General features: G+C 49.3%; 2 protein-coding genes across 2 annotated transcripts in view; both read right to left on the bottom strand.

Moving 5' to 3' along the window:
* The window catches only part of LOC309346951 (chymotrypsin-like elastase family member 2A), a 207,434-nt gene that overhangs the window by 50,220 nt on the left and 143,165 nt on the right, over nucleotides 1-14,049 (bottom strand). The gene's annotated exons all lie outside the window — the stretch shown is intronic.
* On the bottom strand, nucleotides 7,756-13,444 carry FAM43B (family with sequence similarity 43 member B). Its single transcript, XM_081872346.1, has one exon. The coding sequence runs from the start codon at nucleotides 12,101-12,103 to the stop codon at nucleotides 10,946-10,948; it is 1,158 nt and encodes a 385-aa protein (XP_081728472.1). The 5' UTR covers nucleotides 12,104-13,444; the 3' UTR covers nucleotides 7,756-10,945.

Below are 14,049 nucleotides of genomic sequence, written 5' to 3'. Positions count from 1 at the left end.
AAGTGAGACGATACCAGCAAAAAAAGATTGGCTGATTAAACTGATGGAATATGCTGAGATGGGTAAACTGACAAGGCAGATAAGGGACCAAGCAAAAGAAAAATTTAGTAAAGATTGGAATATATTCAAACAATACCTGAAAGACCACTGCTGAGAATTAATTTTTTTGACTGATTTAGATTAACTATTGTAACAAGAAATATCAAATAATAGCGAAAAAGTTGGTAACCAACAATTTAGATTTATTATGTCTTGCATTCAACCAAGAACTCCAAAAGACCCAAGTAGGAAGGGGAGGGAAGTCTGAGGTAATTAGAACATCAGTGAGTCGAATGATTAAGAATATATCTTTGTTTTATCTTTATTATGATTTAGAAACACATGTACATCAGCGAGAAACTGAAACTTTACATTGTGATTTCATGTTAAGAAGGCATTTTTGTTGTAAAAAAACCCAATAAAGATTTATTTATTTTTAAAGTCGATAATCAGTGATGTTGTATAACTGCCACATAAATTTTGTGCAAACAAATCAAGATGAATGCTCAATAAAGAGATCGTCTGGAATTGCCTGTACTCTGTTGTTTTCTGTAGTTGGCTGTCGTTTTTCCCACAGTAGGAGACCAAAAAAATAAAATAAAAATGAGTTGGGAAGTCCCTTCTGCGGACAATGGGTGTGCATCGCTTTGTTGTTTATGGCCTCTATGGCTTGTGTACTCTCTTCAAATGTAAATCACAGCCCTGACTTCCATCACTGGCTAAGAACAACATAAGGTGGTAGCAGGATAGTTTCTCACAAACAATTGGACACTTCGGCTCATATATCAGCTTCTGAAAGGGCAAGGCCAATGTGAGCATGGGCGATGAGCTCATGGGGACAAGACCAAGTTTTTTCTGGTTTTCTCCCTTGCAAAGATACTGTAGACACTTAAGCACTGCATTTGTGCAAATATTTAGCACCTTGCTAAAATGAAATGTGTCATACTTTGGTCCCTGCTGCTGTCGCTGTTGCTTCTCCGCCTCAAGATTGTTAAGCAGAGCTTTAAGTGCTACAATAGAGGTTTTTAGTAACCACTTTAAATGCTGCAATAGAGGGTTTTTAAACTGAATGTGGAAGGTGTTTTTGTTTGTCGCTACGGTATAGATTTTTGTGTTTTATATTGTAAACCACCCTATGATCCTTGGATGAAGGGCGGCATATAAATTTAATTAAAGAATAAGAATAAGAATCTGTATCCCACCTTTCCTTATCAGAGCTCAAAGCACTGTTGGTTGTTCCTCTCTGGTATGTTTTATCCTCACAACTCTGTGAGGTAAGCTGGACTAAGACACAATGACTGGCCTGAGATCATCTAATCATTAATGGCTGCGTGGGGATTTGAACTCGAGTCTTCACAGGCCTAGTCTAAGAACTACGAGATAAACGTTGTGTCATCTGTTTGCGACATGTCCCTGTTTATTATTTTTCAGATGCGTTCGGTACAGATTATTAGTTTTCCCTCTTGATTGTTTTGGGGGCAAAGTCATATTGAGTGTTGTTTCTAAAATGGAAGGGTGGAACAAATATTTTTCAAAAATAAAGATAAATAAAGATCCTTTTAAAAAAACCACATTAACATAAATATTAAAATTGAAGAAAAGCTTCACAAAATAGAATATTTCTTATCTTAGAATCATAGAATCATAGAGTTGGAAGAGACCACAAGGGCCATCGAGTCCAACCCCCTGCCAAGCAGGAAACACCATCAGAGCACTCCTGACATATGGTTGTCAAGCCTCTGCTTAAAGACATCCAAAGAAGGAGACTCCACCACACTCCTTGGCAGCAAATTCCACTGTCAAACAGCTCTTACTGTCAGGAAGTTCTTCCTAATGTTTAGGTGGAATCTTCTTTCTTGTAGTTTGGATCCATTGCTCCGTGTCCGCTTCTCTGGAGCAGCAGAAAACAACCTTTCTCCCTCCTCTATGTGATATCCTTTTATATATTTGAACATGGCTATCATATCACCCCTTAACCTCCTCTTCTCCAGGCTAAACATGCCCAGCTCCCTTAGCCGTTCCTTATAAGGCATCGTTTCCAGGCCTTTGACCATTTTGGTTGCCCTCCTCTGGACACGTTCCAGTTTGTCAGTGTCCTTCTTGAACTGTGGTGCCCAGAACTGGACACAGTACTCCAGGTGAGGTCTGACCAGAGCAGAATACAGTGGCACTATTACTTCCCTTGATCTAGATGCTATACTCCTATTGATGCAGCCCAGAAAGAAACTTATCTTACAAGGAGATAAGTTCTAGAATAGTTTGTACCCTGGACATTACTATTAATTATGTATTTAGTCACTTGTTGACTTATTTAATGAATGACTGAATGTTCTCTAGGGGTCCCTCCCACCTTAGTTATGCTCACTTGGTAGCAGTGATGGGCAGCCAGTTTAATTTCCCATCATGCCCCACTGATGTATCATTCCTCCAGGGCACTGTGGGAAATTTAAATAGCAGGCACCACTAGAGGCCTCAATGCTCCATTGGGGGCATGATGGGAAATTAAAATGGCCACTGGAAGACCCAGCTTCCCAGTAGTTGGGATGAGCTGGAACGTGTGCAGAGGAAAGCAATGAAGATGATCAAGTGTCTGGAAACTAAGCCTTTTGGGAAGGACTTAGAAGAGCTGGGTATGTTTAGCCTGGAAAAGAGGAGACTGAGAAGAGATATGATAGCCACCCAAGTTCAGATATCTCAAGGGCTGTCACATGGAAGAGGGAGCATGCTTGTTTTCTCCTGGTCTGGAGGTTAGGACTCAAGGCAATGGCTTCAAGTTACAGTGGTACCTCGGGTTACAGACGCTTCAGGTTACAGACTCCACTAACCCAGAAATAGTACCTCGGGTTAAGAACTTTGCTTCAGGATGAGAACAGAAATTGTGTGGCGGCAGCACGGTGGCAGCGGGAGGCCCCATTAGCTAAAGTGGTACCTCAAGTTAAGAACAGTTTCAGGTTGAGAACGGACCTCCAGAACGAATTAAGTTCTTAAAGCAAGGTACCACTGTACAAGAAATGAGAAGGAAGAATTCTCTGACAGAAAGAGCTGTTTGACAGTGGAACAGAGAGGTAGTGGCCTCTCCTTCCTTGGAGGTTTTTCAGCAGAGGTTGGATGGCCATCAGTCCTGGATGCTTTAGCTGAGATTCCTGCATTGCAGGGGGTTGGATTAGATGACCCTTGGGTCCCTTCCAGCTCTAAGATGCTATGACACACTGGTGCCTGACAGCTATCCAAGGGCAACAGGTGATGGAGCTGGGACTGGATGGGGGAACCCTGCGTGAAGAACCCTGGCCTCTGGAAAGCCAGGCAAGTGCCTCTTTCCTGGTGTCCCACTGCCAACTTCTTGTTTGGAAAGGAGGAAGCTTGTATGGATCTGGGGGGAATACAGTCAAGCACTGTGCTCACACACCCCACCCCAAGGTGGGGGGGGGGTGGCAGAGCAACAGAGAGAGCAGTGTCCCTCGCAGAGCTCATTCGAGAACCAGGAAAGGCACCCAATGTCACAAGTTGCACATCAAGCCAGCAGCTGCTTGGGGATATGGATTAATTGGAGGGGGGAGACACACAGCCCTCATTGTCAGAGGAATGGCACCAAGAGAGTGGCACGGACACAGCCTCTCTTCAGATTCCCTCTCCAGTCAAGCCCCACAAGGATAGTGTTGCAGGAATTTATGTATAAGTTGGGGGGGTTGCCACTCCAGCAGATATCATGCACATGCAGCCCACTACCAAAACCAGCACAATCGCTTTTGTGACTTTTGTGATTTGTCCCCATAAAACACTTCATCACAGTTTCTTCCTATCTATTCAAAGGGCCTTTGCTGCAAGATACCAAATGCAAGAATTCACTGATAAATGTATCTATGTACTGGCTCACAGGGGAAGCATCAGAAACTCATATAGACATGTGAGCTCAGCTACTCAGCAGCCCCTCTGCCTGAGTGAAAATCCCTGGCATCCTGATACCTGAGTGCCAGACAGGTAGCCATTCCAGAAATAACAAACCCAGATGAAGACAAAAGGGTGTGATTAACTTGGCTGGGAAACAGGGAAATGTAAATATCTTTTTTGTTACACTTGATGGGTGTTTGGAGGAGGGCAAGGGGAACCATGGGGCAGGGTCCAGGATGCTCAGATTACTGCCACCAGACCTCCCCTTTCATGATGTAACCATGATGTATTAGTGATGTAGTTTGGGGGGGTGTAACATGGGGATAAGGGACAAGGGTGGCATTGTTGGTTAAACCACAGAGCCTAGGACTTGCCAATCAGAAGGTCCGGTTCGAATCCCCGTGACGTGGTGAGCTCCCGTTGCTCGGTCCCTGCTCCTGCCCACCTAGCAGTTCAAAAGCACGTCAAAGTGCAAGTAGATAAATAGGTACCGCTCCAGTGGGAAGGTAAACGGCATTTCCGTGCATTGCTCTGGTTCGCCAGAAGCAGCTTAGTCATGCTGGCCACATGACCTGGAAGCTGTATGCCGGCTCCCTCGGCCAATAAAGCGAGATGAGCGCTGCAACCCCAGAGTCGGCCACGACTGGACCTAATGGTCAGGGGTCCCTTTACCTTTACCTAACATGGAGATTAGCAGCTAATAAAAGTTTGGGGGCTCTTTTGTTTGGGGTTTCCATCTTGTTCCACCTTGTGGCAGGTGGGAGTCCTGTCACGACAGTCTTCAATAAAGACCAAGCCTACTGGCTGCTGTTTTGCTCTGGTATTCCTGGCTGGTGTCCTTGTTTTTTGTCCAAGGGAGCCCTCAGATTTCTCCGTTAACAATGGGGAACCTGCAGGAGTCAAATGCGGCCCTCTAAGGCTCTCTATCTGGACCCCGGGACCCTCCCCAAAATGTCCCCGCTTTGCTCCCCCTCAAGTGTTTTTCCCTGGCTGGAAAGTGTCCTTGAATTCAGATAATGCCATTTGGATGGAGGACGAAGAGCGGGTGAAAAATACTGCACAAAACGTGCAACACAAAAGTCAACATTCACATTTGTTGCTCTGCTCACTTTTGCCTCAGGCTTCGCCCACCCCCAGCATCCGGCCCCCAGAAAGTTGCTTAGGAGTGGATGTGGCCCTTGGGCTGGAACACATTTCCCCACCCTTCTGTGTGGCACGTGGGACAGGACCTGTTCAGTTTGACGGCACTAGCAGTCGTGGCAATTTGAGGGCGGAGGGAGCAATAACACAACAGCCTGAAGTCTGAGCTGAACATCTCAGGAGGCCTGGTGGTCTTTTCAGTTCAAGTTCTTATTCTTCTGACTTTCTGTACAGTTTCAGTTTAATGTTGAATCATAGGAACACAAGGTTGCCTTATAGTGAGGATGCTTGGTCAGTGTAGTTCAATACTGCGCACACTGACTGGAAGCAGCTCTTCACGGCCATACCTGGAGAAGCTGGTGGCCAAAGCAGGGACCCTCTGCAGGGACCCCCATACCTTTGACTCCCACCCAACATAATTCCTGATCCAGCCAGCCATGTGCAGTCTACTGTTGACTGGCAGCAAGCAGCAGCTCCCCAAGACAGGGGCCTTTCCAAGCGCAACCTTAACTTGAAGACATTGGAATCCAGAACCTTCTTTGTGCAAAGAAGCACTTGATATACTATTGCCATTCCCAACCCACCCAGCAACTTAGTTCAGAGGTCTTACCCAGGGGTAGGGATATGTCAATTTCATCTCTGTTTCTCACTTTCCCAATATTCACTTCTCCACTTTTCCAATCAGCTTGCAAGGAGTGCTCAAGGCGCCTGTGTTTCCTCCACAGAACAACCCTGAGGAAAAATAGAGGAATGGAACTGGGGGGGGGGCAATTCAGCCTTACAGTGGTACCTCGGGTTACATACGCTTCATGTTACATACGCTTCAGGTTACAGACTCCGCTAACCCAGAAATAGTACCTCAGGTTAAGAACTTTGCTTCAGGATGAGAACAGAAATCGCGCGGCAGCAGTAGCGGGAGGCCCCATTAGCTAAAGTGGTACCTCAGGTTAAGAACAGTTTCAGGTTAAGAACGGACCTCCGGAACGAATGTAGCAGGAACCCCCACCCCCACCCCAATCATTCTGTTTGTATAAACTTCACACACACTCACACTCACACACTACATACGCCACATTTCTGTTATAAATTCATAGAAAATCAACCATACATCGGATTTGCACTGTTCCATTTTTATTTTACTCCATATGACAAGAACTAACAAAGGGGGGTGGCTTAGTCCTGGTCAGCCATAATCCCTTCACCGTCTCAGCACATCCACAGGAGCCCTGCCCATGCCAACCCTGATGATCCCAGACAGAAGACAATCAAGATCACAAAGAACTTGCATATGGGAGTGGATTCAGCATGGACTGAAACACAGGACAATGATCAGATCTTCCCTCTGGGGGCAGGAAACTGCAAACTCCCCTTTGTCTCCTGGAAGTGACTCATGGGGAGGGGGGAAAGGAGGAACCAGCCAGGTGACAAGACACTCAGGTTACCAACAACTTCTCCCTCAACCCCTCCTTTCTGTAATGTATGCATGATGTTACCACCACAACTCCTCCCTCAACCCCTCCTTTCTGTAATGTATGCATGATGTTTCTGGGGGTGGGCTAGACCTAGAGGAGGGGAATTTCAAAAGTTTTTATAAGGTCTTGCACACCATTTTTCTGTGTCTTTCCTCTCACCTGCAAGTGAGGGGAGCACCCTGTCGCGACAGTCTTTCTTCAATAAAGACCAAGCCTACAGGCTGCTGATTTGCTTCAATTTACTCTGGTTGGTGTCTTTACTTTTTGTCCAAGGGAGCCCTCAGATTTTTCCTGTAACACGAATTAAGTACTTAACATGAGGTACCACTGTATTTGCAATTGCCGTGAGACATTATCACCAAGAACAGAAATAACGTGATTCTTGCTATTTCGGGAGCAAAACTCCAAACATCTACCAAGCTTTGGGCAGGGGAAAAACAAAGCTCAGTGGTTAGAGCACTCTTTTTCCATGCAGAGCACCCCAGGTTCAGTTCCCAGCATCTCCAGGTAAAGGCTTGGAGAGATCCCCACTTGGAACCTGGGAGAGCTGCTGCCAGTCAGTGTAGACAATACTGAATTAGATGGAGCATTGTACCAAACTCAGCAGCTTGGTAGGGAGCTCATATGAGTTGCTTGAGCCAGGAGAGTAAGGAAAAACCGATAAAAAAGTCAAACGTTCATCGCCAGCTGGCCCCATCACCTCCCTGCCGGGAGTGAGTTGCCTTGCCATGTGGCCCGACTTAGAAAAGAAGTCATTTGCCATGACCACTCAAAGTTGATGTTGTACCCCATTTCCACCCCCCTCCCTTCAGTGGATCTTTCTGGAAAAGCAATTGCTACAGGAAGTAGCTAAAAATAGTCGTTTGCTTCTAGGTGTAATATTCCTTTCTGACCTCATCACCTCCTCCTCCCCAGCCGAATACAATGCATATAAAAAAGAGAGCGGGGGAAACATACTTTTCTGCGCACAAAGATTGCAAAGCAGTTATTATCATGCTTTGCCTCCGTCACAGACCTATGCCTGTACACACACACACACACACACACAATTCTCCTGCACTTCCAGTTTCTTCAATAATGACTCGCTAAGGTTCTCTCCTCTCCAGAGATCTCGCCACATAAAAAATGGAAGATGTCACCCCCAGGTTCTGCATTCCGCCCCCACACAAAGAAGACGCACAATCCCATCCCAGGCAAACATGTCTTGAGACAGCCGAAAGGGAGAAGGAGATTTTATTTATTTTTTTAAAAGGCAATCCAAACTCACCAGTAAAATATAAGTCTTAAGCAGCTGCCGTACCAGAATATTCCCTCGACCCCCATTAAGCTCTATATTGGCCGCATAAGGGCTGAGGACCCTTGTACACTCCAGATGTTACTGAACTTCACCTTCCATCAGCAAACAGACAGCATGATCAACTTTCAGGAATGATGGAGCTGGGATTCAGCAACATCTGGAAGGTGTCAGATTGGGAAAGGCTGGCAGTCGCCTGACTCTACAGGGTGTCAAGCAGGAATCTTCCCTAGATATAACCCAATATTTATGCTGAGGATTGAAGTGGGGTCTTTGTGGGTGCAAGGGAACATCCCAAGCAGTGCATTAGCCCTGTAGAGCTCAGTGTGGCCCTACACCGATTGGGAAGAGGTCTCCAATGTTTCAGGCATGAGTCTTTAAGAACATATGCAGAGTGATTTAGCCTGATTCAGCTAGAAGGCCTATCTAGTTCAGCATTCTCTTCTCACAGTGATCAGGCCTATGAGCAGAACGTAAGAAGAGGCTGCTGGATCAGGCCAGTGGTCCATCTAGTCCGGCCTCCTGTCCTTGCAGAGACCAACCCGATGCCTGTGGGATACCTGCAAACAGGACCTGAGCCCTCTGTGGCTTCTAGCGCCTGGTAATTCAAAAGCATTATTGCTTCCAAACATAGGCAGAGAGCATTGCCATCAGGGCTAGTAGCTTTATCTTCCAAAAATTTGTCCAATCCTCTTTGAAAGCCATCCAAACTGGCCGCCATCCCTCCCTCCTGTGGCAGTGAGTTCCATAGTTTAACCACTTGCTGCATAAAGAAGTACTTTTGTCTCTCCCGAATCCTTCTGCCTCATTGGATGGCCACCCGTTCTGGTGTGGTTGAGAAAGGGAGGGAACCTTTTCTCTGTACCACGCATAACTTTACACACGTCTATCATAGAATTGTAGATTTGGAAAGGGACCCTGAGGATCATCTAGTCCAACCCTCTGCAATGCAGCTGTCCCATACAGGGATCGAACCTGCAACCTTGGCAATATCCGAGACCTTCCATGTGCAGAGCTTGCCTTCTGCAACTGAGCACTGAGCCCTCCCCAGCAGCAAAATGTGGGCAGAAATCATATATTCCATTTCCGAGTCTCAAAGGCAGATTTCTCCCCAGAACAGAACCAAACCTTTGCTGATTTTGAAACTCTCAGTTTGAAAATCCGACCAAGTCATGCTCATAGCAGATCCACTGAAACTGATAGTCTTTACTAGGGCTTCATCTGCATATACATTTAGAGCAAGCCCCCAAAGAATCCTGGGAACTGTAGTTTAAGGGTGCTGAGTGTTGTTAGGAGATCCCATTCGCCTCCACAGAGCTACTATTTCAGAGTGGTTTAACAATTTTCAGGGAATTATGGGAATTATAGCTCTGGGAAGGGAATAGGGGTCTCCTAAATACTCTCGGCACCCTTAGCAAACTACAGTTCCCAGAATTATTCGGAGGAAGCCATAGCAGTTTAAAGTGGTGCTTCAATGCCTGGTGTGAAACCTACCAGTTTCAATGGGTTGTAGCCAATGGCAGTCCTACTCAGAGTAGCCCCATTGGTCTGGATGGACATGACTAACGTAGGTTGGTTAATTTCAGTGCATCTCCTCTGAAGAAGGCTTAGTTGGCTTCCAAACCCCGACAACTCACTTCCAGAGGCCCTCCCAGTATTTCCTCATCCACATTTCAGCTTTCCAAATCGACCGAAATGTGAGCAAGTCCCAATCAATGTGTTAGGAATTGCCTGGTTCTCTTGTGCTTTATTGTTGCCACGGAGTTCTAAATACAGTGTTTTCAGTTCCTTCATGTCTTTCCTGCCTCCTTTGTATCATTGACAGACATGTGCACACATCGATAAAAACCTGCGGAATCCAGATTCTTCTTTTTCTGGGTAGTCTCTGACATGCAGCAAACGAAAGAATCAACATATGCAGCAAAAAGGATCAGGGAATCCATTGGGACCAGGTGTGAAGCTGCTGCAAAGGAGGGGGGCAAGTGCTGAATTTAGCCCATGATGGGTCATCAGTTGCCTATGTTTACCTTTCCACTGTGTGAATTCAAAACAATGGGGACTAGAAACCCAGTTTGTTTTTTAAAGAGGGTTTCAGGAATTCAGCAGGTTCTCTGCTTTGAGTAAAGGCTAGCCAGATATTCTCTCTCTCTCTCTCTCTCTCTCTCTCTCTCTCACACACACACACACACACACACACACACACACACACACTACTTAATTTACCTCTTCAAAAATGCGGGGAACCTAATTGGGTTAGGCCCTTACTCAAAGGAGAGAAGCTGTGTTTTCTGGACACACAAAATTGGATGTTTTGGCAGTAGAGTACCTTGGCCCCAGAAGGCTAGTGAAAAAGAAATGCAATGGAATTGGAAACCCAAGTTTAAACCTCACTTCCACTCCTACAGCTCCAATATTAGTTGGTTGGAGGGGAAATGATTGCTTCCAAGAGCGTTCCTCATTTGGCCTCCTAACCCAATACAGGTTCCCAAAAGCAGATGCCCAGTATGATGTCACACATACCCCTCACCAGGGGTGGGGAGGAAGGAAGCATGCAAAAACATGTACAAATCCAAAGGGTGAGCACTCTTTACATATAAATAAATATCTATGCTGAAGCGTACATACACAGAGAGATTTTGCTCCCCCTGCCCGGCTTGAGACATTTTCCCCCTTTGCCACTTCAAACAAGTATTAAAAGCCGCTGTAGCCTGCACAACCTCACTTCTACGTGTAAGAACCATCAAGCCACCCTGATCCCAGAGGTGGGGTGCTGGGTGTCCGGCAGTCGTTCAACAGGTTGGCACAGGTTGATCAGGGAGTGAGAAGCCTCAGAGGGTCCGCAGAAGAATAACAATGGCTGGAACAGATGGGTCGGTTTGGTCAAAACCGGGCCATAAGACATCAGTTAGGTAGAACCGGCACGTCAACAATGTTCATCCCCTGGCAAGGACTAACCATTCTGCCATGTGCCGTCTATCAACCTTGAATGTACCGAGTGCAGCCCAACGAGGGAACAAAGCAGTAGAGGAAACAACATGTTCCCGACGCCCACTCCCTCAAATCCATCACCGGGGAGGAGAGTCTGCAAAATAAACCCATGCCCACAGGACCCTTAACAAGGCAGGCAAGACGACTCTTTGGGGGGCTCCCAAGATGGCAAGTCCTCCCAGTGGTGGGGCCCCCTCAAAGTGCAGACCCTCAGCTCGTGGGCTAACGTCAGCACCTCAGGCCTCTCCCTGCTTTTGACCGTCTTGCGGCCCCGAGTGGTGTCAGCGTTGTGGCAGAGGGCCGGGCCGTCAGTCGTGCCAATGGCCAAGGTGGTGCAAATGGACAGTCGGACGCCTATAGCGGCAGTGGCAGCCCCAGCGGCAGCGCTGGCGCAGCTGCTCAGGTTGGCGCCGGTCCTGCCGTTTGCAGAGCTGGCTGCGCAGCCGCAAGGGACGCCCGAGGCCCCTTCCTCCCTGTCCGCTTTCTCCTCTTCCTCCTCCTCCTCCTCCTGGATGGCGCTCAGCCTAGGGGCGCTGCGTCCCCTGTCCGCCGGAGGCCTGTAGGGGCACTTGCAGTTGAGGAGTTTGCGTAGGGGCACCAGGGGGATGATGGCTTCGCCCAGGAGTTGCTGCTGGATGTGGCGCGAATCGTTTTGCCTCTTGAGCCTCTTGAACTCGTTGAAGGCCGAGTGGGACGTCTGGTAGAGCAAAAGTGCCATGGAGTGGGCCTTCTCAGCCTTGGAGAGCAGGACAGCGTGGCACCGCAAGACCACTGCTTTGTTCTTGACCTGGTGCCGGTAGACCCAGGCGAAGACCTTGGGGTGCCGCCCATCGGCCACGCAGTAGGTGATGCGGTGCAGCAGGTAGGCATGGCTCGGCCGCCGGAGCCCTTTCTCGCAGGGGCTCATGCGGATGCCGTGGGGGCCGAGGGTCAACTTCATCTTGGTGCTGCGGCTCCCGAATTCGCTCTTGGCCCAGATCTTCTCTACTGCCTCTTCGGTGCAGCCCTCGCCTTTCGCCTGCAGTGTGACAGCATTGCCCAGGTACCAGGCGGTGTAGGTGGGGTCTTCCTTGTTCAGCTCCACTTTCTGGCGCTTGCTGCGGAAGACGCTGCCCAGCCGCTCCAGGGGGCACTCGGGCCACAGGTCCGGGCAGGAGCGAACAAAGTTGGACAGCAAAGAGGCGTAGCTCAAGCCGGGACCCAAACTCTTGCTCTTGCTTTTGCCCTCATTCTCCTCCACCAGGACAAACTTGCTCCGGCGCCAGGGCAGCATGGCAGCCATGGTGGGCAGTGGAGAGGTCCCAACCCAGGCACGCTCCCCTTTACCTAGGGGCAAGGCTTCTCTTGCAGCTGCGGGGCAGGGCGGGTACACATCCCAGGAAGAATCAGCCTAGGTGGATGCTGGCTAACGCAAGAACCAGCGTGGCACAGTGGTTGGGACGTTGGGCTAGCACCTGCGAGACCAGGGTTCGAATCCCTGCTCAGCCATGGAGCTCGCTCGGTGACCTTGGGAGCAAAGCCTAATCTACCTCACAGGGTTGTTGTGGGGATTTACTGAGGAGGAAGGAGGTGTCTTGAGGTCCTTGGAGGGAATGGTGGCGTGTAAATGCCATATATCAGTATAGCAATACTATGCCTGATCTCGGCCAGCCTCCCTGGTGCCCTGCTCCTAGCTAGAAAGGGGGCGCTTTGTTTTCATCTTTGGGGGCTAGAGTTCAATTCTTCCCTCTTAGGAGCAAAGCCCTTGCCGGATCTTATACTCCCGGTGCTCCTCGGCATGTGTGAATGCCAAAGACGTGTCCACCCCCACTCCGTCTTAACCTACTCCTCCTACCCACTGTAGGGGGGCGGGGGCAGTTCTCTCTCTATGTTCGGGAGCCCCGATTTCTGCACTATTTAAAGAGGCAGCTGGTGTGTTATTGAAGCGGGGCGGGGGGGGGGCGGAGATGAAATATTCCTTTTCTGTCTCCCTGCCTGCTGGTCTCCCTTTCCTAGCCCGGAGATCCCTCCAGGACTCACCCACCGGGCGCCGGGCTGGGGTTCCCCCACCCCGCGAAGGGAGCCCTGGCCCCAATTCCCCGTCCCCGTCTTGCCTCGGAGCCAGCTCCCGATTCGGATCAGCCTTTCTGCCTGCGAGAAGCCGCGATCGAAGGAGGGGAAGCAGAGGCGGCGGCGGCGGAGTCCCTGCGCGCTGCTCCGCCTCCCTCTCCGGTCGCGCGCAAAGCGCTGCGCGCGCGATGCGAGCGCTCTCCCGGGCCGCCCGCCTTCCCGTCTCCCTACACGTGTAGGCGCGCGCACGTGTGAAAGGAGTGCGTCTCAGAGCAGGCGCGCGTGGCGTCGGTCCTCCTCCGGGGGGCGGGGAGGTAACTGAGAGGAAGATAAACACCTACTCATCACCCGGCCTGTCAAATTCACACTCAGGGGCTGTTGGCCTCAATAGCTCCGCGCCTCCGCCCCCTCCCTTACGCCACGCCCACCCGCGGGCGCGCGGCTCGAATCTCTTAGAATGGTAGGGGGCCAAAAGGGATCATCTAGTCCAACCCCCTGCATGGCAGGATCTGAAGGAAAAGGTAAAAGCCAGAACGCGCTGGGGACCCAAGGATGCTTTGTGTTGTGTGGGGAATGGTCCATCGCTCCCATCTTCTGCCTTGGTATGGCATCCACGCCACGAGTGTCAGGCCTGTTTTCCGATGTGGTTGGACTTTTCAGTTCTCATTAGCCCCAGCAGCCAGCATGCCCAGTGGTCAGGGATGATGGGAGAGGATGTTGCTGATAGGAGCTCCAGTCCCACATCTGGAAGGCACCAGAGGTGGGGAATATCTCTGGGTCTCCAGGTGTTGCTAAATTCCAGCTCCCATCATCCTTCAGACCTGCTCCCTTGGTTCCTCATCCCCTCCCCCGCCCAGTTGACTCTGGTCTTTTTTTCGGAGTGGGGAGTGTCTAGGTCTTTTTTGTTTCACATGTTTCACCACACCCCCATTTGGAAAGGTAAAGGTGGCCCGCAGTAGCCACTACCAAGACCTGGCATAGCTTCAAGGGGGTTCACCTCCATTGTTTCTGGGAGCCACTGTTCTGGTAATAACTGGAAGGAGTCAAATCCTGAGCTTTGACTCATTCAGGGATGCAACGGACAGCCTCCCCGTCCCTGCAGAGGCTGATTCAAAGGATGCTGAGATTGGAACACTGACTCGTACAGAGACCACCAGAGATTCTGAACCTCCACTTCAA

Source organism: Podarcis erhardii (genome assembly GCF_964252035.2).
Source record: "Podarcis erhardii genome assembly, chromosome: 7".
NCBI lineage: Eukaryota > Metazoa > Chordata > Lepidosauria > Squamata > Lacertidae > Podarcis > Podarcis erhardii.
Note: the sequence above shows the minus strand (reverse complement) of the source record. Positions and strands in the feature narration are given on the sequence as shown.

Coding starts and splice junctions, on each gene's coding strand:
- FAM43B (XM_081872346.1), bottom strand. CDS start 12,103: ATGGCTGCCATGCTGCCCTGGCGCCGGAGCAAGTTTGTCCTGGTGGAG.